Source organism: Symphodus melops (assembly GCF_947650265.1).
Source record: "Symphodus melops genome assembly, chromosome: 7".
In the NCBI taxonomy this organism is placed as follows: domain Eukaryota; kingdom Metazoa; phylum Chordata; class Actinopteri; order Labriformes; family Labridae; genus Symphodus; species Symphodus melops.
Genome location: NC_136697.1, coordinates 6,487,739 through 6,513,850, shown reverse-complemented (window position 1 = coordinate 6,513,850; position 26,112 = coordinate 6,487,739). Strand labels below are relative to the sequence as shown.

At 42.2% G+C, this 26,112-nt stretch overlaps 2 protein-coding genes across 5 annotated transcripts in view; one reads left to right on the top strand and one right to left on the bottom strand.

Moving 5' to 3' along the window:
• Positions 1–21,617, top strand: part of col15a1b (collagen, type XV, alpha 1b) — a 63,711-nt gene extending 42,094 nt beyond the window's left edge. For 2 of the 4 annotated variants that reach the window (XM_079347777.1, XM_079347774.1), the window contains 29 exons: positions 1,012–1,065; positions 1,337–1,372; positions 1,838–1,975; positions 2,114–2,173; positions 2,261–2,296; positions 2,439–2,480; positions 2,662–2,724; positions 3,756–3,791; positions 4,925–5,005; positions 5,217–5,282; positions 5,568–5,603; positions 5,962–6,024; positions 6,593–6,682; positions 7,970–8,005; positions 8,119–8,172; positions 8,309–8,365; positions 8,862–8,921; positions 9,793–9,837; positions 12,269–12,350; positions 12,461–12,489; positions 14,649–14,744; positions 14,917–15,061; positions 15,153–15,217; positions 15,314–15,445; positions 15,569–15,667; positions 16,724–16,798; positions 16,918–17,115; positions 17,204–17,319; positions 19,171–21,617. In XM_079347777.1, coding sequence (XP_079203903.1) covers positions 1,012–1,065; positions 1,337–1,372; positions 1,838–1,975; positions 2,114–2,173; positions 2,261–2,296; positions 2,439–2,480; positions 2,662–2,724; positions 3,756–3,791; positions 4,925–5,005; positions 5,217–5,282; positions 5,568–5,603; positions 5,962–6,024; positions 6,593–6,682; positions 7,970–8,005; positions 8,119–8,172; positions 8,309–8,365; positions 8,862–8,921; positions 9,793–9,837; positions 12,269–12,350; positions 12,461–12,489; positions 14,649–14,744; positions 14,917–15,061; positions 15,153–15,217; positions 15,314–15,445; positions 15,569–15,667; positions 16,724–16,798; positions 16,918–17,115; positions 17,204–17,319; positions 19,171–19,393 — 2,313 coding nt within the window. In that variant the 3' untranslated portion in view covers positions 19,394–21,617. The remainder of the gene's footprint in view (positions 1–1,011; positions 1,066–1,336; positions 1,373–1,837; positions 1,976–2,113; positions 2,174–2,260; positions 2,297–2,438; positions 2,481–2,661; positions 2,725–3,755; positions 3,792–4,924; positions 5,006–5,216; positions 5,283–5,567; positions 5,604–5,961; positions 6,025–6,592; positions 6,683–7,969; positions 8,006–8,118; positions 8,173–8,308; positions 8,366–8,861; positions 8,922–9,792; positions 9,838–12,268; positions 12,351–12,460; positions 12,490–14,648; positions 14,745–14,916; positions 15,062–15,152; positions 15,218–15,313; positions 15,446–15,568; positions 15,668–16,723; positions 16,799–16,917; positions 17,116–17,203; positions 17,320–19,170) is intronic. The other 2 variants (XM_079347775.1, XM_079347776.1) reach the window with 2 other exon arrangements.
• A 786-nt stretch (positions 21,618–22,403) lies between these two features.
• On the bottom strand, positions 22,404–25,887 carry LOC306826468 (5'-3' exoribonuclease 1-like). The gene is made up of 3 exons (XM_079347828.1): positions 25,750–25,887; positions 25,318–25,499; positions 22,404–25,175 (listed from the first exon to the last, which is right to left on the bottom strand). Exons 1-3 carry the CDS (start codon positions 25,772–25,774, stop codon positions 24,795–24,797), a joined length of 588 nt encoding a protein of 195 aa, XP_079203954.1. The 5' UTR covers positions 25,775–25,887; the 3' UTR covers positions 22,404–24,794.
• Positions 25,888–26,112: the final 225 nt, after the last annotated feature.

The window sequence follows — 26,112 nt, the reverse complement described above, 5'->3', positions numbered from 1 at the left end:
TGTTACTTGACTAACTAAGCCTTGATTTCAGAGTATGCGTCTTAACAGCTAAACAGCTGTAATATCACTGAAATGAAGTGGGTTTAGGAAAATCATTCATCCTTTGCACACTGAAATTGCTATAATTGATCAATCTTTATACAAGCACCAATTTATAGCAAATGATATCTCAAGACATAAAGAGTGGAGAGAGAGGTTTAGACTAAGAGGAAACCTCTGGTGTTAAAAAAAGGTGCAGTTCCACGAGTGTCCACTTGAGGCTGTCTGCAGAAGCCCAGAGAGTCACAGACACATCCATTCAAAAAGCCTGTTTTTACAGCAGGTTTTGGGCTGAACAGCTAATGCATCACTAGGGCATGGCAATCTAACCTCAAACAATCTCTGTTATTTTAATGACGGATGGCATCAAAAAGTACCTCTATGGACTTCAGAAAAATAGATCTTTAACCAGACTTGTTTACCAAAAGCTGCTGCTAGTGAAAAAGGCAGCAGAACCTTCATTTACAAAAACATGTTGCAACATTAAACATTTCCCTCGGGAGGAATAAAGTACATCTCTCTATCAGGAGAGACACTGACAGACGGTAAAAACGTCAACAACATTTAGAGCCAAAGGAGCTGAATGGAAAATAAATGGAAAAGCAACTCGATGAATTACAGCCATTCCTATGGTATAAAGTCAGAGACCGTATTTTTGTGATAATATTTACAGAGACCCGATATTAATCCACCACGATCAAGCACGTATCATTAGTTGCACTGTGACTGTGACATTTGTCAAATTTAGCTATTTTATGTCTATTCCAAATCCTGATAGTGACAGTGAAGGATGATCTGATCACTTCAAGCTCGCCAATGACAGATTCAACACGTCTGACTATTCCTTTAAATAAGCTGACTGTCCCCTCTGAAGAGAGGAACAGCTAAGCATCTGCTTTACCAACCAGCACATGTTCTGTAACGTAACTTTCATTTGTATACTTCCACTTGTGTCTGTATCCGTTCGTTCAGGGTCTAGCAGGAGAAAATGGGAGTCCAGGTCTGCCAGGAGCTGCAGGAGGGAAGGTAGGTCATTGAGATGGACCAGATGTCCTTTACTGGGAGCTCAAGATGTTGGCACATTAGATTGGTTACAAGCACATCTTGATACTGTAGGAAGTCTGTAGATCGGAGGTAATAGTGAAGAACATTTATGGCTTGACAGAAGCAAGCAGGAAAAAGATGGAAACAGTTTCCTATTGAGATGCTTCATTAACACGTCATCAGGTTGAAAATATCTTAAATCATGTTTGAACTGTTTCTATTGATAGTGGTCTGATGCTTCTCTCTTCCTCAGGGTGACCAAGGGTTGCCTGGGCAATCGGGACCAAAGGTAATGTCATTATTAAAGAACATAGAAAACATAAACCCTGCCCCCTCCATGTTAACAGACAGGATTTCAGGCTGTGTAGCTCATGTCTTTATCGGCACACACTCTACGTTTTGATTATAATAGTGATAAGAGTTACGCAAAGTTAGGAGCCTGACTGATTTGACTGTGGGGGGGTGTTGTAGCTCCACGTCCTGTCATGTTTCTGGATTGATCTTAAGTTATTCATTTCAGTTTCAGTCATTTTCAGTTCAACGAGCGCCATCGATTGGCAGGTTACATCCCTGCGACGTCCATGTTTTATACAGTCCACGGTCATGTTAGTCGCTGGCTTTGTTTGGTTTCGATCTGAGATGTTTTGACCTTATTTATATACCGTCTATACTTTTTCACTTCACAACAAGGACAAATCAGTGTTACCAAGGCAACCTATGAGCATAAGAGTTCCCTTTCTCTTCATCTCTGCAGGGTGAATGTGGGTCTGTCGGACCAGCAGGACTACCAGGGCCACCAGGGCCAAGTGGTCCACAGGGGCAGAGGGGCCCTTCAGGTTCCCCGGGGCTGCCTGGCCCCCCTGGACCTCCAGGAACCAAATTCTTTGTAGAGGTGATGCAACTTCCATGACCAACACACACACATACTAATGCTGTTAACAAACCCACAGGGATCTCCTCTTATAGTCGGTCATGATGGAGATGACAGGTTCAGTTTCATGTGTAACACCAGACTGGGCTTGGTTTTCAGGATTTAGAGGGATCTGGGAAGAGTGACATGCTGATTGGCGCTGGAGTCAGAGGCCCACAGGTAGCAGCAGAGTGTGTGTGATTTAAGGTGGACTCACTGTACGTATGACATCAAATATAGAGACTGTTTCCTGTTTTGTTTCTCCAGGGACCTCCTGGCCTACCTGGACCACAGGGACCTAAGGTAATCTTTTAAGGTGCTCGGGTTTGGCCTGCAGAAGGTCGCTGGCGTGTGGTTGTTAAAGCTGTATGCAGACTGCCACTTAGTTTATTTTCTATGGCACCGTCTCACTTGGTTGTTTAAGATATTCTCTCATCTCCTGCAGGGTGACGATGGAGCCACAGGTGCTCCGGGGCTCTCTGTCAAGGTGAGCTCATTCTGAAGCAGACCTGCTTTAAATGTCTTCGTTATAGAAGTGCAGTCGTCTCTACCCTGTTCTTAAATATAGAGGTGACTTTAGGATTTAGGGTTTGCTGCCACAGAGAGAAAATATATATCATTATATATGAAATATGAAAGAACTCTGCCTTTGCTGTGTGTGATTGCAGGGTGAGACAGGAGATCCAGGACCACAAGGCTTTCAGGGTCCTGCTGGACTACCAGGTGCCAGAGTGAGTTGTATTGGTCTTATTTGAGTGACAAACATTTTGATGATTCTTAACTTTACAACATGTTATAAATGGTTAAAATATTTATTTTACATCAATTGCTTTCAATGAATACATGATGTGGACAGCTCTGGAGAGTCAGGGGATAACTTTGCTGTGCATTTCACAATAAGTGCTGAACGTGGCAAATGCAACAATGTAGGTTGTACAGAAATCATCATGTTAGCATCCCCATAAGTATTTATAATGTGGACCCTTTAAGCATACATACTACGAATACATACTATAAGCAACAAGTGTGTAACAGTAATGAGTGGAGGGTTATTCTTCAGGTGGGGGGGGGGGGGGGGGGGGGGTGCAGTCTAAGTAGAACTCTGATGACATTAGTTTAATTTATGTAGATTCAGATAAAACGCCAGCAGCAGATCAACACATAACAGACAACTGTTGAAAAGTTATTTTCCCGACACGTCTTTTCAATGACTTGGTTTTTCTTAACTAACCAGATAGGAAGGTTTGTATGAGCTACCTTTAAAAAGCACACAATCCTGATGTGAAATGGGAAATGGACTTGTATAACAGTTGTCTTGTCTTCAGACTACTCAAAGCATTCACACCGCAGGTCACAGCTACACATTCACACACTGACTGTAAAGTGTCCATTAGTATTAACTGTTGACAAAGCAGCAGGAACAACTACAGGTTAAGTGTTTTGCCCAAGGACATGTGGCAGCAGGAGCTGGGCATCAAACCCTGACCTTCCGGTTGAGAGATCTCCTTCTGCCTGTTGTGTCAGGACCTTTAGGTGCAAGTCGCAAAGCAGTTGTAAGAAGTGAGCTGATTATGCAGAAGTGCATGTTGAGGTCAATGCTGAACTTTACTCTGTCTTCTTTCATCACTGTGCTCTTTGCCGCTTGAGGTACTGCTGGTGATGTTAAGGTTCAAGATAAAATAATTTGAACGTCTACCATAGTCCCCATTTAATAACCATGCAGCACATTAACTAGTTGTTTTTCTCTTTACTTTCTAAAAAGGGGGCGAAAGGAGAAAAAGGCAGCCATGGACCAAAGGTAAGGGACAAACTGTTGAATGAAGTCTGCTCTGATTGTTCCACATATGATGTTCATGTTGTGGATGTTATCACATGTTTAATCATCATTAGGGTGAAAGCAGTGACGATGTGACGTTTGTTCAAGTAATCAGCCCACTTTAAATTCTCTGAAGTATGTTCTGATTTCCTCAGCTTTGTTCATGTTTAGCTCTCTGGCTGCAGCTTCACTGTTTTGGTTCCTTCACACCACTGCCTGGTTCATTTTCTACAGAAACAATACTTATACCATTATTACAGGCGCGGTTAGCATCAAAGCTAATAAACTAGCAGAAGCATGTGGCAGCTAAAGAGCCGACATGTGGCTCCTTACATTCATCAGCTTAACATTTCTACTTGTAACATTAATGGTTATAATTCTACATCAAAAATGGATTTGAGTCTGGCTGTGCTGCACTGGTGCTTCGTAAAAATGTATTTTTAGTAGATTGCTCTTGAGGCTGAAGCTTTGCAAAAAAATGAAGTGGTGAATTTATTAACTGACATCGCACAAAAGAGCAAAGTAAAGGAGTCCCAGGTAATTTCATAAAAAGAAAATAGATCATCACAGCAAGCGGCCACAAACATTAATTTCCATCCAGGCTTTGTCTAAGTCTATTTCCACACTTGGCCCCGCCCTGCTTGAAGTAAACCACTGCAAAACCAAAGGACACAGCTCTCACCGAAACCTTAATCAATCTCAAAATAGCATCACAGCGTGACAATACATCAAAGTGGGACGCTAAAGCAGATTAACACAAATTCACTAAACATGAAGGCTGTTTTATTGAACCTGTTCAGATAAAAAAATCTAACAAACTGAAGACTCCACTTTGTGTGCAGTGAGGGCCGACTACCTGCTGATGGCAAACGCCACTTCAGTGTAGCATCACCAGCAGTCTGAAAAATCTGACAAGCAATTCAATTGGATTTTCATGATTTTGAGACTCAAAGATAATTGGTGGTATCATCGTGTGGTTGGTCTGGCTGTTTGTTTTTTTCCCCTGTTGCTATCCGTCATTTCAAACTCCAACATGGCGCCGTGTATACAAGATACACTGGGATACACCTTCCCTTCTACGTCTTTCTTAAAGTGTTGTATTTTATGTCCTCAAGGGTGATCGAGGTGTTGATGGACTCAGTATCCCAGGACCTCCAGGGCCTCCAGGACCTCCTGGAACTATCAGTCTGCAGGAAGTATGAAAACACACTAACATTATGCAACATCAAATAAAACAGAATAAAGATGTTTGTACAGTAATGAACTACCAAACATAAGTTTCAGGCCAATTAGAAAGGACGTATTGCATGTTTTATTGTTGTGGTTATTTGGCTGTCCTGGGATATCGTGGAAAATCTTGAATGTGATAACTGTGGCCTGACTTTGTTTTTGCATGATCTTTTGCAGTTCCTCCTCAATGTTACAGACGGTAGCTTCAACTTTACAGAGATCAGAGGACCCCCGGGGCCCATGGTGTGTAGCAAGAAGCTGGCAATGCAATGTGACCATGTGTTTTAAGAAGACCTGCATGAATGCAAACAGACATCTGCAGAGGAAGGAGATAACCTCCGCCCAGGCATCATGTTGTTGTTGTTGTATGACGCTGTGTTTGAGCATCTCATCTCTGCCTGTAAAGACAAGATACTGAATGCAGCTCTACTGCTTAAACTTGCATTTGACTTCATGGTCTGACCTGCATGTGTGCGTATACGATTGTGTGCTGCGTCTGCCTGAGTGTGTTGTGTTTGCATGTTGCAGGGCCCTGAAGGCTTGCCTGGCAGAGCTGGATTTCCTGTAAGAACATTATTCTAACACTACCTTAAGCTGAGCATGTGTAACTCTCATTGACTTCATTAGCAGAACATGTTATAAATGTGTGTGTGCATTTTTTTTTCCAATTGTGCTCCGCTGACTTTGGGCTGAACAGGGTAGGTACCCACAGCACTGTTAATGATATTATCTCAAATTCCCCTCTGAGGATCACGAAAGGATGCTCTCATCTTGTTACCACACAGGGAAGCTTTTTACTTCAGCATCTGTTGAAGGAAATGCTTTCAACTCTTTAAATCCCAACATGTACAAGGCCTAATGGCATTCTTTTAAAATGTTGCTAACAGCAGTTCTGCCTCACTATTGTTTCTTGTCTTGCCAGGGCCCGAGGGGACCAAAGGGGGATGTTGGACCTACAGGTGCAGAGGGGGCGTCAGGGCTCAAGGTGAGAGCTAGAAGCTGGGTCGATGACAAGCACAGCAGTGAATGTGAAGTGTAACAAACATCATGCTGCTATGATGAAGAAATTAAATATTACAAATATTTCAGGAGTAACAGTCGAGACAAGAACACCACACTGCACCCGTTTTTATTTACTTGAGATCAGTCTTTGTTTTACCCCTAACTAAAGTGTGAGTAGGCTGCAGCGTCCAGTTTCAGTCAATGAAAGTCACATTTAAGTCCATACCTTTAGTCAAAACGTTCTCTCCTTTAATGTTCAACCTTTGAGGTGAAAGGTCGTCTCAGCTGTTCTTCTATCACATCAGCCTGTGCTCTCTGTCACTCTGCTTCACACACACAAACATGTTCCTCCTGCTCTCTGCCTGGCAACGCAACACACACACCTACACACACATACACGTTAGTCCATTTTCACCTCTTTAGCTACTTTTACTTTGTCAACATCTTGTTTCATCCTTAATGAATTGCATTTGTCGAACACTTATTATATTTTTCCTTAATTCCAGTTCACACTGCACATCTTATTTTTTTTATTTTTTTTACACTAACAGGGACAGAAGGGAGAGCCAGGGGTGACTATTGCTGCAGATGGATCCCTCTTATCAGCACCACGAGGCCCCCAAGGGCCCAAAGGCAACAAGGTAACTGAAAAGTGGCTCCTTAAACCCATCTGACCCCTCAGCGCGTCTCATCGTTACCTCTGAAACCTTCAGAGTTGGGTGATGAATTTGGCAGTGGTCCCTCCATGCTACAGTTCTCTTCCTCCTCCCTGCACAACACACTGACTCAGTTTTAGACGACAGGAACAAGTCTGTGTGCAATACATCAACATGTGATGGCTACACATGCAGCTCTGATAAAGAGATGTAGGAAAGCAGGAAGAAGAAATATTCCATCCAACTTTGTTGGTTTAATGCACAGGGGTGTGACTTTTGTCTGGGGTGGCCTGACTGTGCTGCATTCAAACTTTAGGAAAAAGTTCAGTCCAGCTTGTTTGTTCGGTTTTTTTTTGCTCCTACAGCGCTTCGTTGAGATTTGACAGTGAACAGCACAAGTCACATAATAATCTGATCTTTTCAAATCAGATTTGGGCATATATGTGGAGTCTGATACACGTCACTTTTAAAAAGTTATGTGAGCAGCCAAACAAAACAAAACAAAATCTGATCTGAGCATTAAGGCTTGCAGTGTGAAGACAGCTGTATGCAGGGGTGGAATGACGTTTGTGTGCACAAACTCTTCACTTTCAAAGTCAAACAAACTTATAAGGCTTCTTCGATTCATTCAGTCACAATTTAAAGTAAGTATAGAACTGTATTCTGTAGCTGTCAGAAAACATTTATAATAAATGCATCTTTTGTTTTTGAGCTTTTCTCGGACTCATTGCTCTCCTCTGGACCTGCAACATGAAATAGATGTGTAACGAGTATTTTCAAAAAAAGTAAAATGTCCAAAAATAAAAATATGCTTCTTTTAAATGCAAAGAAACGACCATCATCTGGTCCCACCACAGCCAAAACATTTATTGAGGATTTTTGGGGTGGCCTATGAGAGGGGGGCTTGCCAACCCAGAACACGACTCTGAACACGCCCCTGTTTATGCATCAACAAAACATGAAGACCAGTGGCTGTTCAGATTCAATACAGCTGAACAACCAGCGACATCGACATGTTGTTCCCCCATGCCATGGAGAGTTGTGTGTAAAAAATAATCATAATCCTGAATACTTTCCTGAGTTATTTATTTCCCTGAGTAACCTCCTCCCTGATATGTCATGATATGTTTGAAGCAATCTGGAGCACCGATGGGGACTCATTAAAGTGTTTTTTTACAAGATGAGATTCCTCCATTTTCACAGAGAAACAAATGTACGACTTCTGACTGAAATGAATCTAAATCTCACACATGATTCTGTGTCATCTGACAGGGAGACCGGGGGTATCCTGGACATGCAGGACTCATAGTAAGTTCATTTTACAGAGAGCATGAAAGTTCACCAATGTTTGTTATAAACTCACATCTGATATTATGGATGGACATACTGTGAACACATGGCTGTGATTCTGTTCATTTCAGGGCCCCATAGGACCGCCTGGACAGAAAGGAGAGTACGGCTTCCCCGGTCGCTCTGTGAGTACCTGTTTGTGGCGACTCGTTATGATATCATTGATATCATATCTGTGGGCAAAGAGTCAGACTTCACACAACTGCAGACAAAGTCTCTGCAACATTACAAACACTTGTTTTCTTCTCTGTTTTTGTGCAGGGTCGACCTGGTATGCCCGGGAGGAAAGGTGATAAAGGAGACTCTGTGGGCCTGCAGGTAAGAGGAGGAGATAAGAAGGGGAGCGATCACCTGACAACCCCTCCCTCCAATTAGCCGTCTATTTAGGCTGTGAGCTTTCCAGCTCTGAGCTGCACTCTCACTCAGCCTCCACCTTTAGGTTCAGACTGGGCGGTTTAAGACATCATCCCATCACTCCTCAATTATCTGCATGTAAATTGAAACTGTGAGGGGTGACAAGGTCGGAGCCTTGGCGCCAAACCCAAACATCATTCTGATGCGATAAATATTTCAAACGATGCAATCTGACGAAGGTGGAAAAATATGACGCTTTGAGACGAATAAATCGGACCTGTAGAGCTTTGAACAAATCCTTGAGAGCAGGATGTTTTCATCTTGAATTTTAGTAGAGCTTCCTTTATTTTACAGTTTGAATAACTCTTCCTCTTGAAATAAATTAAACGAGGTAAACTAGTTCAGCACTAACACCCACTGTATGTCAACATCTTATTTTGTTTTATTCTCCCTTCTCCAGGGACCTCCAGGTCCTCCAGGCCTACCTGGAATCCCAGGAAGAATCCTTGGGCTGAACGGAGTAAGTTTCCCATCTGTTCATTATATTTCTCTGACTTTTTATTCTTAGTTGATAGACAGGAGAATAATGAGGATGATTTAGGGCCATCACTTTAAAATTGAATACTAAACTAAAATAATGATCGATAAAGCTTTAAGGGAAGAATGTGTGTTTTTTAACATTAAGCCAAAACAAACACCTCAGCGACACACTTCCAAACCCCTCTCCACTCACGTTCACACGAAGGAGTCATCAATGAGAACGCACCGTTCTTAAGCACCATTAAGCGTACGCGGCGAACAATAGCGTGTGTCCTGCAATGTTTCGTTAGCAGGCTAATGTTAGCAGACTTTAGTTAACTTATAACTTCACATTGCATTTAAACTGACACAGAATGACTGTGATCTAAAAACACTTACATGACACCAAAGAAGCCGTGAGTACGTTCTTACTCTTTTCTCTAGTCCTTGACTAAAACGGCTTCACACACGAGGACGTCCCGTCCATTTAAACATGATGTAAACACAGCTCTGACAACAGCACAGCCAGCAGGACTCATGCTTCCCACCCAACGTAACAGTCATGACTGAGAGAGACATTTACACAGGATATAAGAAAAGATAAGATATACTTGATTTTTGATGTATTTATGTGAAAATGTTTCAGATTCTTCCTTTAAAGCAAATTGTTCAAATCACATGCCTTTTTATGAATGATCTGCATTCAGTGTTCCTCTAAAAACATCAATCTTCAGCCGTAGGAGATATGTGAAGCTGTGATGAGTGCTGGGAGGGAAACTCATATTTTTACATTATTCTGCATTGTTCAAACAAAGACTTGACCTTCCGTCATCATTCAGTCTGATCACGCTGCTCTGCTTTGAATTTTAAAGACAGTGTTTCCGGTGCGACCCAGACCGCACTGCAAAAGGGGACGAGTAAGTCTGAGTGGGACCATCTGATTGGTCTGTTTCAGTGTGAAATGGGACCATCTGGTGGTCCTGTTGGTGTGTGGGTGTAGCAGCATGGCAGCTCTCTGGTGTGGTCACTTTTATCTCCACCTCTCTTTGTCCTTCCCTCAACTCTCCTCATCCCCGTCCTGTCCCGATTATCCTTTAAAGAAGCTACATGTCTGTGGGTGTGGCCTCTTTTCATCAGGCGTTAACGTTCCTCTCGGTTTCACGATGTTTGGAGACAGTTCTCATCATTTTAACCACTGGACACACATTTATTTTAATAGATGAAAGTAAAAGACTTCATGCATTTGCAGTGGTCGATGCTGGAACAATCTTAGGGGCATCTTGGCTTTATTTGCAGCAGATCTTTAAATTTGATGACCTGAGATGAATGTTGATGCCTGATGATGGTGGCGGTCTGAGTCTGAATCCTGCTTGCCATGTCCTTTCTTACTGTGCTCTTTATCAAGGAGAGAGAGAGAGTTAACAGACAAGAGGAAACCTCAGAGTCGATTGGGAATCACTTTTCATTTCAATCAATTAAAAAGGGACACTCTGCTTCTTGCCTTTCATTTTTGATGTCAAAGAGCAGGGGTGTTTCCAGACTTTCTGGACTGGGGCGGCCCAGTTGGGGCCCTGACTTACGCAGGAGGTGGCCCGAAGTGTTAGATGTGCACAAAAACAGAAATATAAATGAGCTACCCTTTCTAACTTCACCAACCACATCGACTTTCTTGACACAGTCTAACTTGCAAAGTTTTCACCTCGACACATTGCCAGTGAGTTCATAACAAGCGAGACTGAGTGCAAGTACAACAAAAGAAAATGTGCAACATCAACAATTTCTTTTTCAATTGATTGTTATATTGGCCTTTGATTGATTGAAATAAATGTTACTGTAAATGAGTCTTTGTGGTGAATGCTAACGTTTCTGCTCTGCTAGATTCCAATCAATTCATTGGTGAAGGGATTTCATATTTCTATTTTATACATTTACAAGTGATGGGGGGGTAATTGCAATTGGGCATCTTTTTTCTTTAACATTTTGGGTTTCAGGTGTGGTGAAGGGCTCCTCTATGAATGAATCATAACAGTGGCAATGCACACAAAGGGTTAAAGGAAATTGGTGTATATTAGTGTGTATTTAATGCCAGCTGATAAAAACTAGTAAACTACTCTGCGAACATGACAATGTCATCCCATAGCTAAACCGCCCCCACACGATGGTGCACAGGCGATGGTAGCAAAAATGAGTTGATTACATCAGGAAGAAGGGCGACTGACAAACGTAGCAGCCAGGAACAGCTTTTAACACCAGGTCAGTTACTTTAAGTGGTGCTGACACGGATATCCACCAAAATAAAAACAGGCATATCAATCAGATGCTAACTAGAATAGCTGCTGCTTTTAGCTGAGTTAGCATGTTTAGGACTCCACAGTGTAACACAACACGCCGACTTCTCACAACTCTATTTCTGCTATTATAAGTCCTCAATGGTAAGATAGACAAATGTGTTCGGTAATAAGCTAACAGGACCTCGTAAGCTAACTTTACAATAGCTAAAGTAGACGTTAAAGTCCAGAGAGAAAAAACAATTGCCTTGAAACAACACACGTGTTCCAGCCTAGTTACAGTATATCTACTCTACTGTAGTTAAAACAAATGTTACAAACAGGCTGAAATGACGACACGCTTCCTTTACCATTATGTCCTCATGACAAACAATTTATGATGCATCTCAAGAGCCACCTTTGCAATGTGATGACTGAACTACATTAATCCCCGAAGCTGGACAACTGCTGTCATTGCAAAACTAGCGTACGTTGTTGATTTATGTTGACATGGATATTAAAGTTAAGCATTTAGAGACATTGTTCAATTTTCATTCTGTTATTTCAACAACTTAAGTTGTCCTTTGTCAGAAAAATAATGTTGAATTAACAAAAGGGTAAAATCACATTTTACAGTGTAGAACAAATAAGTGCGGTAGGTCACATCTACGAAAAAAAAAGTTTGCATTATAAAGTCTTCAAGTGAGGGGCAGGAGTTAAAGAAGGGCACCTGTCTTCCAGCTTGCAGGGTGCCCCAAATGGATCTGTTCAAATGTGGGGCATCAAAAGGGGTGCAGCCTGTTTTAACACTAACCTGTTGTATTTTAACCACTGAAGCCACGAGAGCACTGTGTGTGCTGCTGTGTTAAAGCATGCATATCTTGTATTTAACAGGTGTTTGTGCTGACACCAATGTCATAACTATTGTCATTTGTTTTTCTCTTTAATACGTTATTGACAGATGTTTTAGTTCATCAAATAAACGCGCTAAAGTCTTTATCTTGACCCTTTGTCTGCTGTTTTAACATTCAGGTTTCTGTGTGACGTTAACGTGTGTGTGTGTGTGTGTGTGTGTGTACAGGAGTCAGAGACAAGAGGAGATTCAATTGCAGCTAAAGGGGACAAAGGAGATGTTGGAGCAACTGGAGAGCCAGGATCACCTGGTAAAAGCTTTCAGCAAACAATCGCTCTCTCTCTGACATTTACTTTTTTTCAAACAAAACACAACTGCAGAAACTTTTACCATTTATGTTGTGCAATTTTTCCCCCACAGCCGCTGGATTTCCAGATGGAATTGTGGTGGTGAGTACTGATTTATCTAACACTAAAGGTCCAGATTCTTTTTAAGACACTTCAGTAACATCCCTTAAATCAAGACTGATGTTCAAGGAGTGAGGGTTCATGTCAGGCTCAAGGTTAGCTTGTTTTTGTTTGTTGTTTTGATGGGAGGTTGTATACTTATTAATGATGAGTGTACGCAGTAGATCATCTGCAGCACAGTCCCTGTCTGGAAAAGCTAGAATGCTAAAATATGTAGCAATGACTCTATATTGTTGTCATGGTGATAACGTTCTCTGACAGCAGTGGATGTAAACATCAACACTCCACATGAAACACTCTGTCGAGCTATGGTTAAAGCTCAGTTAGACTTGTGTCTTTGTCCCAGTACATAAGCACAGAGGGAGAATCGATTTGTAGACCCAAGTATATCTGACTCCACAACAACAGGTGGCGATATGTCTCCCTTCAGTGACTTACTAATGGACCTTCTTCCTGTTGACCAAGCGGCAAACTGGTTGTATTAAAAACGGTGAAAATATAGACGACTTTGTGCCTCTATACATGTCAAACTCTACGCTTTACTTTCTGTACATATCTGATGCACGCTAACCGTCTTACTGACAGAGATATCTGATGGTAGTCAACAACATGACTTCTACTTCACTTCACATTTATGTGATTTGTCTTCTGGCTCAGAGCCCAGCATGTTAAATACAGAGCATTCGTAAAACACACAGTCCAAATTCAGTCCAATTGAAGCATTTCCATGCAAGAGTAAAACAACTCCAAAGCACATTATCAGGGTTTTATGCCAAGCTCCATTGTACTCGGAATTCAGGGGAATCTACCTCCAACTCGGAGAAGTGCAACAGAACGTCCATTCAAGTAGGAACTCCAAATTGGAAACCTGTGCAAGATCCATGTAGACCAAGTCGGTGGAATTGACATCACAGCAATACGACCATGCAAACAGTAAGAGTTCAGCAGAATGACAAATTTAATTGGAAGTCATAAAAAAAATAATGGAATTATCATCTTCCGACTTGAAATGGAACAAAGAATTAGTCAGGTGTCAAAAAAATGGATTTCAGAGTTTTAGTTGGACTGACTATTTCAAACTGGTGCAGTGGCAGAGTTGTCTCACTTTTTGTTTGCAATCATTCCTCCAGAGTGGATGAAATCAACTAATGCTCAATCAACACAAAGCACCCTCATAGCACAGCTGAACCAAAACCTCATCAGGCAAGCTAGCACTATACAGAATTCATTTAAAGCCACAGCCTCAGCTTCCCTCCGTCTGCCAGTGTCATCTGTAAAAGTTATTCCACCGTGAGCTTTGGTTCAGTGTACAGCATTTCTTATTTTCTATAATAAAATAGAGTTTAATGTATTTCTTACCTCTTCTGTAACACGCTGATCTGATGTTGTGCACGGTGTCGTGTTGAAACTCGGACTAAACACAAGAGAATATATAAAGAGTAGTTTTAGATTTACATGACATGATCCTGTTAATTTGACAAACAACATTTTCTTGAAATCACTTCTGATGAACTTTCTTGTACACCTCAGATGATCAAATACAGAACTCGCAGCATTGCCTGTCTGATGTTTCTCAGAGGATGGCAGCGGATTTACTCCAGGGCCTGACTCAGCCTGGTGGAGTCCCAACAGGAAGTGACATCATCAGTTATCAAAATAAAAGTCATGTCACACAAACTCTGACAAACATAACACATGGCCCAAAGGCAGCACAAGCTACATGAGGAAGAATACTGTGACCCCACATAACTTAGCTTTTGTAGCAAATCCATCCGACTCCTCCAAACAGGAGCTTCACTTTTAGGAACATTTTTTAGTTTTTATCAATCATGTGAATCAGTGTTTACAAAAAGTTCATGTCTGATTCGAATAGACTACAGTATATTCATGCTTGTGTTACTCAAAGTATCTCGACGAAGACAAGTTCACTGTTCTTGATGTGGCTCTGTGCTCTTCAGATCGTTTGTGCTTAGAGACTGAAAAGATCATGAAGACTCGAATGAGTTCATTTATTTCACACGCCTGTTAAATCCTGAAGCCAGACTGGAGATTGATGTCTCTGGATATTCCTGACTGTGTCTGTAAATATTGTGGGGTCAGTCCTCTGTCTGTTTGTCTCTTGACTTGTTGGTGTCTCTCAGGGGGCCAGAGGTGATCAGGGATACAAAGGTCAGAAGGGAGACAAGGGTGATAGTGTGCCAGGTCCTCCAGGTCTACCTGGGAGGTCAGGACTTGTGGTGAGTGTTTATAATGACAAAGATAAATCCACCTCGTAATTGATTCTTGTTAATTGTTCATTGTTAATAATGCTCGTCACCACAGCAGATCTGCATCCGGGAGGCTGTTTAATATCTTTGATTTTTTAAATGCCCGATGGATGACCATGATTCTGTTGAACTGTTCCTGTAGGGTCCAAAAGGTGAGTCCATTGTTGGACCTCCAGGACCTTCTGGTTCTCCGGGTGAACCTGGAGCCCCTGGGTTTGGACGACCTGGTCCACGAGGCCCTCCTGGCCCTGCTGGACCCCCAGGACCTGTCCTTGGCTATGGATCAGGTATCTATCAAGACAGTGACCCTGGATCATCATTTATAGACCTCCTCATTTATGCACGATTGAATATTTTTTTATGATGTGTGATTCTCAGCCGTCAGTATCCCCGGCCCTCCTGGACCTGCTGGCCCACCAGGATCTCCAGGAAATACTAACCTGGTGAGAAACCTGCTGCTGAGCAAGGCAGTGTAAACCGCATTCTCTTGAAGTCTCCATTAAGCCTTCATGGCTCAATAACTCATGTGAAACTTTTAGGTGAACACCTACAAGACGTTCCACACGCTAAGCAGAGACAGTCACCGTGCTGCAGAGGGAACGCTGGCCTTTGTGTCTGAACGAGGAGGAGAGCTCTACGTCAAAGTACGCAACGGCTGGCGGAAGATCCAGGTGTGTAATGTGTGTGTGTGTGTGTGTGAAGTCGTGCGTGTTGACTGCAAGTTTGCTTCTGTTCATGAACAACTCTCAGAGTCACACGTAACTAATCCTGTCTTATGTGATTTCGTCTTTCAGCTCGGAGAATTGATCCAAACCGGGCCTCAGGCCTCAGCGGCCTCTCAGGCCCTCAGTAGGTCTGGAGAGTGGAGTAGACCACACAGGGCCCACAGCCAGGTGCGCGCACACGCACACGCACACGCGCACACACACACACGCGCACACACACACACACACACACACACACACACACACACACACACACACACACACACACACACACACACACACACACACACACACACACACACACACACACACACACACACACACACACACACACACACACACACACACACACACACACACACAAACTATTCATACACCAATCGTAGACCTTCTAAAAAGAGGAGGACAAGGTAAACTTAAAAAGGAGTCAATGAAGTCTTGAGGTAGTTTCCAGAAATGGTACATGAAACTGATTTATTCCAAACAGGAGTGACAAAACACTACTGATGGACTACACACAGATTATAGAGATGGGATTTATGGTTCCTTTCAAAGAGACGTTTTTTTAAGAAGCCAGCTGAGGGGTTCCCCTTTTTAGCTGGGAAACAATCCCTGAGATGAATGACGGGGTCAAATTGAACTCAGAATTATTCAAACTAAAAGATCTTCTTTTGGTGGGATGTTGGAGTTTGAATTATATTCAGAAATATAGATTATAATTACTAGCTGCTCTTTCTTTGGCTAATGTTGCCGCCAATCGCGTGTCCACCTCGCACTTCAGAGACCGCTCCGCTGCATACGTTCACGTCAAGGCAGTGTGCATAACTCCGATGACGTCGCAAGCAGCGTTGCATGCGTACTCTACGGCGCTCCTCCTCTGATCTCCGTCTCAGCAGTCTCTCTCTGTCACTGGAGAAGCAATTGGAGCTCGTGTGCGCATCTAAACCATCTAAACATAATTTAAAAAAATAGAAAAAGAAAAAAAGAACGGCTCTCAAATGCGACTCGGCTCCCATCGTTCATGTTATAGAACCGTTCAATAGAGTCAGTTCGTTCATGAATGTAACAACTCTAACAGATTATACTCTCAGTCACTGAAAACACGACAGACAGTCAGCTGTTCTGATACAAAGACACAAGTGATCTGAGACTGTCAGTGTTTTTGCAGCTGGTAACCGCTTCGAGTTCAGACAGCGTGCTGATTCCTGTTCTTTTGTGAAACAGGAGCTCCAAGATGGCGGTCGAGGATATCAGCCCAGCTATAATGTTCTACCACAAACCTTCAACGCCGTACCTGGGGTGAGAGTCACTAACGTCTGTTCATGAACACAAATCTGTCATGAGTAAGAAGTCTGATTTAAACGTCAGTGTTTTATTGTCATGTCTGTCTTTGGCTTTTTTTTAAAATTTTTCTCCAGCTTCATCTGGTGGCCCTGAACGCCCCGCTGAAAGGGGACATGCGTGGTATCCGCGGGGCAGACTTCCAGTGTTACCAGCAGGCCCGCTCCATGGGGTTAACAGCCACATACAGGGCCTTCCTGTCTTCACACCTCCAGGACCTGGCAACCATCGTGAGGAAGGCGGACCGCACAGACATGCCCGTGGTCAACCTCAGGGTGAGAGGGGAACTTTGAGTCCCATTCAGAGTTTTAGAGGACGTGACGTGTTTTCACCATCATAACACCATCCGTCCTCCATTCTCAGGGGGAAGTGTTGTTCAGCAGCTGGATGTCCATCTTCTCTGGGAACGGAGGCACATTTAACCCGTCCATTCCGATCTACTCCTTTGACGGACGCAATGTCATGACTGAGTCAGCGTGGTGAGTGTGTGAGCATGTGTTGTGAGCATGAAGTGCGTGTTGAGGGGACATGACCCCAAGAGTCACATGTGGTCAGTTTGGTCGTTTTCAAAGTCACATTTTGATCTTTTTTTTTCTTCTTTTTTGTAACCTTTTGAAATGAGAAAGTTACAACTGCACTAATCATTGTCCTCCATAAGTGTAGTGTGCTGCCAGTTGTTAAACAATGGAGCTGACAGCCTAATAATGACTGGATAATGTAAAAAGAATGATCGCTTCAGATAATGGTGAAAGATACCAATAAGGCTCTAAAGTGACTTTCTTCAGTTGACCTACACTCTACTTCAGGGTTCAAACACATAGTTGTAAGTGTGAGTAACAAATTATAAATGGAAAAGAAGAAATACAGTTCAATCCTTACTTACGTCACATTGTGATGATAAAATGAAACCTGGTGGCGCAGTGGTTAGTGCGCGCGTCTCCATGTATGGAGGCTATAGTCCTCAACATGGGCGGCCTGTGGCTCTTTTCCCGCATGTCAGTCCCCACCGTCTCTCCCTGATTTCCCTCTCTATCCACTGTCCTATGTATGTAATAAAGCTTTAAAAAAGCCCAGAACAAATCTTTAAAAAAAATCAAACATCAAATATAAAAACATTTTGGTTTGTTTCACTGTTTTCTATTAACTGTTAGTGTGCCTCTTACTTTTCCAAACTGTACAGTTGTAAAAAATGGTTGACACGTACTTCTAAAAAACTGCAGGACAAGGTTCTTCACTTTTAACCATTTACTGGAAGCTTTCTTGTTTTTAAAATAAAAATCCAAAGTTACAAAGTAAAATAAAACTAAATCTAAAGTACGGTCAAAGACCGGTGTGCGACCATGCCTCTACAGATTCAAAATGAAACAACGAAGCAGACAAAGGCAGCATGCTCCGTCTATGGCTCCGAGCAGCAACCAAAAAGCAGCTAGAGACAATTAAGCACGAAAAGCATCGAAACACACGAAAGATTCCATAAACAAAATGTATCAATGGCTTTTGTTTAGAGTAACAACAATGATCAGACATCGTATGACCTCACCCATTGGTTTCTGAAGAGAAGTTTTGAAGCCCATCGATGGACGTGGCTGTATTGGAAATGCTTTCTCAAAATAATTTTTGATCACTCTCGCACGAGACAAAGAGCTAAAATACGCCCGCCAGTCAGTCAAGTCCGCCTCTCCACTAACTGTAGTAATGCACCAGTGGCAATAAAGAAATGGACTACTACAGTAAAAGAGGTTCAAACAGTCTGTGAACATGTTCAGTGATTAACAGCCAGCCTCAAGTGGACACTTGAAGAACTGCACTTTATTGCATTTTCACATTGGCTTCATTTTCAACACCAGAGGTTACTACTTCATAACAACACAACAAGACTTCAATGATTAGTATCCAGAGAAGAGGGAGTGTGATGCAGCTGCAGACTCCAGGGTGTCTTAACGTCATCCCAGAAGGATAACCTCATGCGATAGATCGGAGAAGGGACAAACAATGATGTTTATATGGAGCCAAAACAAGCTTCTGAAAAATGCACAGAAAATGATTTACTAAACCACTGCTGCCAAGCAACTGACTCAAAACAATTATTATTACATGCTGACAGATGTCAGCGTGTTTGGTGCCATAAATATTTCAGGGAGAGAAAGAAAGCTTCACAAATGTTTTAGAGACCATCACAAGATCTGAGGTTTTGAATTCAACCATCACAGTTGATGTTATGGTCGGGTTCTGCTCTGAGTGGAAGACTTTTACAGCACTCTTAACACTGGCAAATATTAGGTTACCTCACGTGTATCTCTGAACATACCATCTCCCCCCTCCTATCCCAGGCCAGAGAAGATAGTTTGGCACGGCTCCAGCACGGTGGGAATCCGTCTGACCACAAACTACTGCGAGGCGTGGAGGACGGGCGACATGGCGGTGACGGGACAGGCCGCTCTGCTGCAGACAGGACGACTGCTGGGACAACACACACGCTCCTGCTCCAACCACTACATAGTGCTGTGTATAGAGAACACATATGTGGGAAACACACATCAAAAGAGGACCTGAGACAACAGGGAAACACACACACACACACACACACACACACACACACACACAAATGAACACACATGCAGGCACGCTGAATGTGCAGACAAAAAGTGTGACCCAGTGCACATAGGTTTGAAATGAAATGAGAGACACGTGCAGGCACATAGATTCTGATCACATCACTGCTTAGCAGTACACAAACATGTACGGTGGCCCTGAAGGTCAAGTGTAAACAAATTTCACAAAATCTATTTTATGAAACACAGAAACTTTAATTGCGATACAAAAAAAAACAAACAGTAAAAAGCAAAATGTAAACAAGGAGTGACGTATGCCTTGGGTTTTGTCCAATAGCAAACATGTTATTGAATATGCAATAGAAGTGTAGCTCTACCCTTTTGACCATACCTGGCATGTTTTTGTGTTTTACAAAATGCTTTTGCAGTTGACCTTCAGGGCCACCGTAAACCAGAGGCCCATGTGTTCAAACATGCAGGAGACACACACACACATAGAACGATGAAGGCAACACACATGCATCACTTACGTCCATTCACTTTGTTTGGTTTCATCTTTAGTACCAACATCAAATCCAACATGTCATTGTGCTGCCGTCCGTCCCCAGCCTCGATTCCAGTTATTTATTTTCACTACGAACACGTTACAGCACCAACACAATAAAACCGCAGCAAATGTGATGTCAGTAAAATGATGTCTCAGTCAACACAACATCAGAGACGATGACGTCCAGGGTTTCATGTCCCAAACTGTAAATCTGTTTTCAAATATTTGTCAGATGTAACTTTTAAGATTATAGGCGTATTTTTGTCTCTAGTTCCACACAGCTGCTGATTTCACTCCATTTTTCTCTTAAATGTCATTTCATTGTGATAAAATACTAAATGCAGGGATCACAAATACAACAAATGACAGGTAGTGTCAACCTAATGTTCTGTTTGATGGATGTCACAACTAAAGTCTGATTTACTGGAGCAGTAAAGTTACAATGCATATTCAATAACATGTTTTATGTAAAATCCAGTGTACAGACTCATCTGCTGTTGACTGACTGAAATCCACTGGGAGAAATGATTTATTTACGTCCTTATAAGGGAAACAACATAGCGTGTCCTTATTAATATTATTTTTTTGACTCTTATGGTTTTTAAATGTTTTCATGGATCACGTCTTGGATACATTTGGTTTCATTTAATAAATGTACCGGTAAGCCTGACTTCTAAACCTGACTGTATTGTAGTTTAGTGTTGGGTTGTTTTCATACTGCAGAGAGACTCATCTTAATTAAAGTCTTAAATACTTTTAAGAAATAAAACGATCAGATGTGAGACTGTTTAGGATGCTCATTTATCTTCTGCAGCTTTTTCTGAACGAGCCAAGCAAAAAACCAACCATGTCTTACTCGATGTTGTGATACCATCCAGTCTTATCACCACTGACTCCTAATGAAGATCTACTGTAAAGAAGCCATCTGTAAGATATCTAATAAATGAAAAATGTGAAATTACCTTACTATGTCAACAGACATTAAGGAAACTTGCATTCAAACTACGATCAATATTGGAGATGCTTTAAGGCCGCAGAAAGGTAAACATAGCGATGCAGAGCTGGCTAAACACTGAAGCTTCAGTGTTCACCACATGGCAACGTGGCTCAAAAAGAGGAGGGGGAGGGGTCTTTGCTGAAGACTTCAGTTTTCAATTGTGGTGCATTTATTTGTCAGTCCGACATCCCATAATATAGTATTAAATAAGATCTTTGCCACAAATTAAAGTCCATAATTATGATTTAAAAAGGTTTCCCTGTTTTCTGCTGAATGTAGCCTAAAACTAAACATTGACCTCAGTGTGTTAGCATTAGCATTAGCGTTGAAATCAATCTGTGATTATCATTAATTTATACAGTAGCAAGACGTAGTTTGAAAATAGAAACTTAACTGAGATCTTGATGAAGTTCAAACATGTATATATATATGTATGTGTTGTTCCTGTCCATATGTTGTTTTATACTCTGTTGAGGTAGGTGTTTATCACACACTAAAATGACTGAATCGTTTCCCCGCACTGCTCGGATTAAGTCGTACTTTCAGTTTCTTGGCCTGTAAAGATGATTCAAGCTGACATTTTAAATAATTTTCAAAGTCAGATTTCCTGCTGTTGTTAAAAACCTGTTTGTACTGACTGACTGGTGCTCACTGAATAAATGTATTTTGTGTGTTTTTTTTAAATGGTGTTGAATACTTTTGTTTGCTTTTACTGTGTCCAATCTGAAGACTCCTCGTTAAGCTATAACAGATTTTATTATCGTGCTGGGAGGAGGATAGCATTGGTTTGGGTAGTGGGATGTGCTTGGGGAAAGTCACGGTTTTAGTGAAATATCTCAATCTTAAGTGTGATTACAGCAAATATTAGAGTTTGACTGCAATTTAATATGCCATTGTTATTCTGGGGGAGGTTTGTTCAGATAATTTCTGAATGTTTCTAAATAGACAAAATGTGACTTAAATTTGAGGGAAATCAGGGCGCTGATGGCTTAAGCGGTCAGGTCATGTCCCATGCACTGATGCTTTATTACAAATACTTAAATTCAGGTACAGGGAGAGAAATACAAAAAAAACAAAAAAAACAGGCCGTTCATACGTACAGTAATAAGGGAAGTGGAATGAACCTCATGTCCTTTAGTTTACGATGAGAATTCAGACTCAGAGGGCAGAACAAACACCTAGCTGTGGGAGTGTCACCCACTTGGGGGAGGAGCTACTGCCCTTTGTGATGTCATAAGAGGAAAATCTCCAAACGGCCTTTTTGAGCACACATTTTCTGAAAAGTGGAGCAGGCAGAAGACAGAGAGGACGGACTTTTCTAATCATTAGGGGATTTGTAGACAAGCTAGGGACACAAGTGTAAGAGAAACATGAAGTGTATTTTGCATAATACGTGACAAAACGAATGAACGGAAACACAGGTTACTACAGGGGGGACAGTTTGGAAACCAAAAAGCAGCCACCATATTTTAACAAAAGATTCACTTTAATTAAATGTATATGTACAGCACAAGCCTGAATCAAAAACAAGTCCAAAATGTCTTCATATGCAGAGTTACTACTTTGTTACATTTCCAAAAAAAGAACAAAATAAAGACATAACAGGTGTGCTTCTTTTACCAAAGTGATTTAAAACCTCCTTTATTGCGCCACCAGAGCTTTACAGAGTAGAGTTCTTGGGTCAGAGAAAAAGGACATCAGCCTTAAAACACACTCGCACACTATATGCTCGTGTCCCTTTCAATTAATGACACGACAGTCACGACGGCTGCTTCCGTCACGTTAGCTCCTCCACAAACATCAGTAAAACAATACGTCTTCAGAGAGCTTCAAGACGATGCAGGGACGGCCTCTAAAATGATTTCCATAAAATCCATAGCGCTAAAGACAAAAGAAAAATGATGTACGCGTGTGTGTGTTTGTGTAAATCAGTCCAAGTGTGTAAGAAAGTGTAATATAAAGCCAAGATTTAAAATCTACCCAAACAGCCCCCTCCCCCCATGGTTGCTTAATTTAATTAATTTTGTTGCATCTCAAACTTCATTGATAACAAATTAAGAAGCATCACTGTGAAATTCGAACTTCAGTTGGGCTATTAAATCTTCACAGAATAAGAAATATATTTTTTTTTAAACGTTTTTTATGTTCACCTTTAATTCATAATTAAAGACTAGACAAGACAAGATTGAAGACTGAACACTTTGATGAAATGTGAGATCTTCAATACTCGCTGTGGAGAATGTTTTTTCATCTCAGTAGATTTGAAAAGGTTAATTAGTTAAGGCTGATCCCCTGTGTCAAATCAGCCACCGTCTCCTGATGACTTTGAGCTCTGGCAGTTTAAGCTGAAGGTTTCTGTCAGTCCAACTATAATCCAGGGTTTAGACCGCTACAGTTAAAAAAAAATAAAAAAGACTTCTTCACGAGGTCCAGTTTATAAAATTTAAGAGACAAATAAGAAAAAGGTTTGGACTCTGGTTCATGTGCTGGTTTCAAACAGCTCTCTGCTCGGGATGATCCTCTCATTTACTCGTGTCATAATTCTTCAGAGTGTTTCAGACCTTCTCCTTTGGCATGTGGTGGGCAAAGAATACAATAAGTTGAATAAAAGCAGCAAGGTGTTTGAAGTCTGATAGAAAGCCAAAGGCCGTCAAACTCCATGGAAATAAAGATCAGAAAAACAAAAAGCAACGTGAGAAGAGATCACCAGGTTCAGCCTGATTCACACCACTGATCAAAACCTGCCCAAGACGATGACTGTTAACACATTATATCCCTCATCACTCACGTCCTCCTAAAGCAGCCGAACACGGTGAAGTGACGCTCTCAAGTTTCCCCAAACGTGATTCATGTTGAAGTCCACAAGGATCGGAGCAGAGATATGCCGCTGCAGTGCAAATCTGATGCTTCAGTGTGTAGACGTCAGCGCGTCACCGAGAACTCACCTGAAGAGGGTTTGAGGAGCGTCAGGGACAAATCTGCACCAGGACCAGGAGCACCATCCATGTCCATGTGTCTGCACACGCCTCTGTGTCCTCTGTGTCTGAGCTGCCATTTCCAAACTAAGCTCGCAGAGAAAAGTCTCATTTGTATATTTTTATTAGATAATAAAAATATACAAAGCAGCACGCTAAAGGGGGTTTAAGAGGATGCATGTAAAACATGCGTTTGTAATTCTATAGACCTGAGATCAGATCCAGTCCCCCTGCGCTCAAAGTGAAAACAAACACAAGCAGTCAGTTGATCATCTAAAATATTCTAAGATGTGTTTTAAGGTGTGCACATCCAAAAAGATGCAAATAAATCCTTCTACTCCTTCGTCAGTACAGGGTGAAGGTTAAAATCCTCTACCTGCTCGTATCACTGTCACCAGATGTTGTGACCACAGGTGTTTCTTGAAGAGTGCATCGTCTACCTCGCTAGTGTGACAAAATGAAAGGCTCTAATCAATCATGCAGGGACAGCGCTCGACATTTTTCATTCAAGGGAATATGATTTAAATGAGGCCATGTCAGAAGGGGGAATTCATCCTATAAATGAGCAAAAGACAACCCAGAATGCACCCTGCTCTCTTAAAGGGGCCACAAGTCAGCTACAGAGAGGGAACACCTCAGAGGGAACGCAAGACCACAGGAGGCATAAGTGATGATAACAATCTGTCATATGCTTCATGATGGTGAGCTGTGTTTAAAGGCAGACAGCAGAGAGACGTTCATCAAAGCGGAGCTGTTTTCTGCACGGCAGGTTTTGATCAGAGATGTTGAGTCAGACTTTAGCAGCTTAAAAAAAAAAGAAAAAGAAAAAGAAACAGAAACACCTCTCTCTCCTCACACACAAACACACACCAACGACAGCTCTTTACTCTGAGACTTTGGCTGCCTCAAAGTTTACGGCCAGTTTTCTGTGCTTCCTCTTGGAGGCGGAGCCAGGGGTGTGGCCTGTTGAGCCAGGGGTGTGGCCTCTTGATGGCGGGTTTTGTCGAGGGGGCGTGTGTGGGGCTGCTGTCGTCGAGGAAACCATGTCTGCGAGGCCGGGACTGGAAGAGGTGCGGTCGCTGTTGGCGGTGTGTTGCTGCAGCAGGTCAACTTTACTGCCGTCGGGTTCAGTCTGAGCCTGTGATTGGTCGAAGGCCTGATTTTGGTATCTCTGTGATTGGTTTCTGGCCACAGAGTGGGCGGCGTTGTAAAACTCTCGAGTTTCCTGGTTCTTCTTGTTTGCCGAGACTCTTTTCTTCGTCACCTGTCAGGGTTAAAAGACAAGTGAGAGCTTGTTACCATGGCAGCAGCATCACTCCACCAGCAGAGGAAACAATATTCAGCAGTAATTATTGTATTCTAGTATTGAGACTTAGCTCCTCCCCCCTTAACGTGTGTAAATCTACCTGTAACGGTATAAACTGGTTGTGGGAGCCAATGGGCAGTGTGGCTGCACCCTGCGGGCGAGCCGCACCAGGGAAGGTTCCTGCTGTCGTGTAGAACGGCTGGTTCTGGAGATGGGGAGGGGGCAGCGGCATCCCCCACATGGGGGCGGGGCCAAAACCCTGAGGAGGTAACAGCAAACCACCTGGAGGAAAGGAGCGAAGAGGAGGTGTGAGGTTTTTCTTTGCTTGAATGTTTTCTTCATGTGATGCAATATGACGCTTTTTGCATCACATGAAGAAAACTTTCAAGCAAAGAAAAACACATTTTTCTCGTCTCAGGGCAAAATGAGGGCTGGATTCACAACCAGTCAACAGACCATGTTTATAATGATACACAGCTTCATGTAAATGGGTGAAGTATCCCTTTCACTTTTAGAGGAAGGACAGACTGACCTTGCTGGTTGAAAACAGGGGTCATAGCTCCGATGGGTGGGGGTCGTATCTGACCCACTCCTGGGAATAGAGGAGGCGGGAGGGGGAAGCCTGACCCCACTGAGTTCTACAAACGAGCAAGAGGAGAGACAGAATGAGAATCATACCACATATTTACATATTTACAGTCTGATACAGAGTGGAAGAGACGTCCGTTTACCTGCTGCTGGACAGAAGAAAAAAAAAAGATTTTTTTTTTTAACCAGCTGAATTGCTGAGGTTTGTTTCTATTCTGAACAGAGATCATTGATATAGGTAATAAACAATAATACTGTTTATTTGAATGTAAAGGGCTTATATTCTTTTTTCCTGTTATTTGGCTGG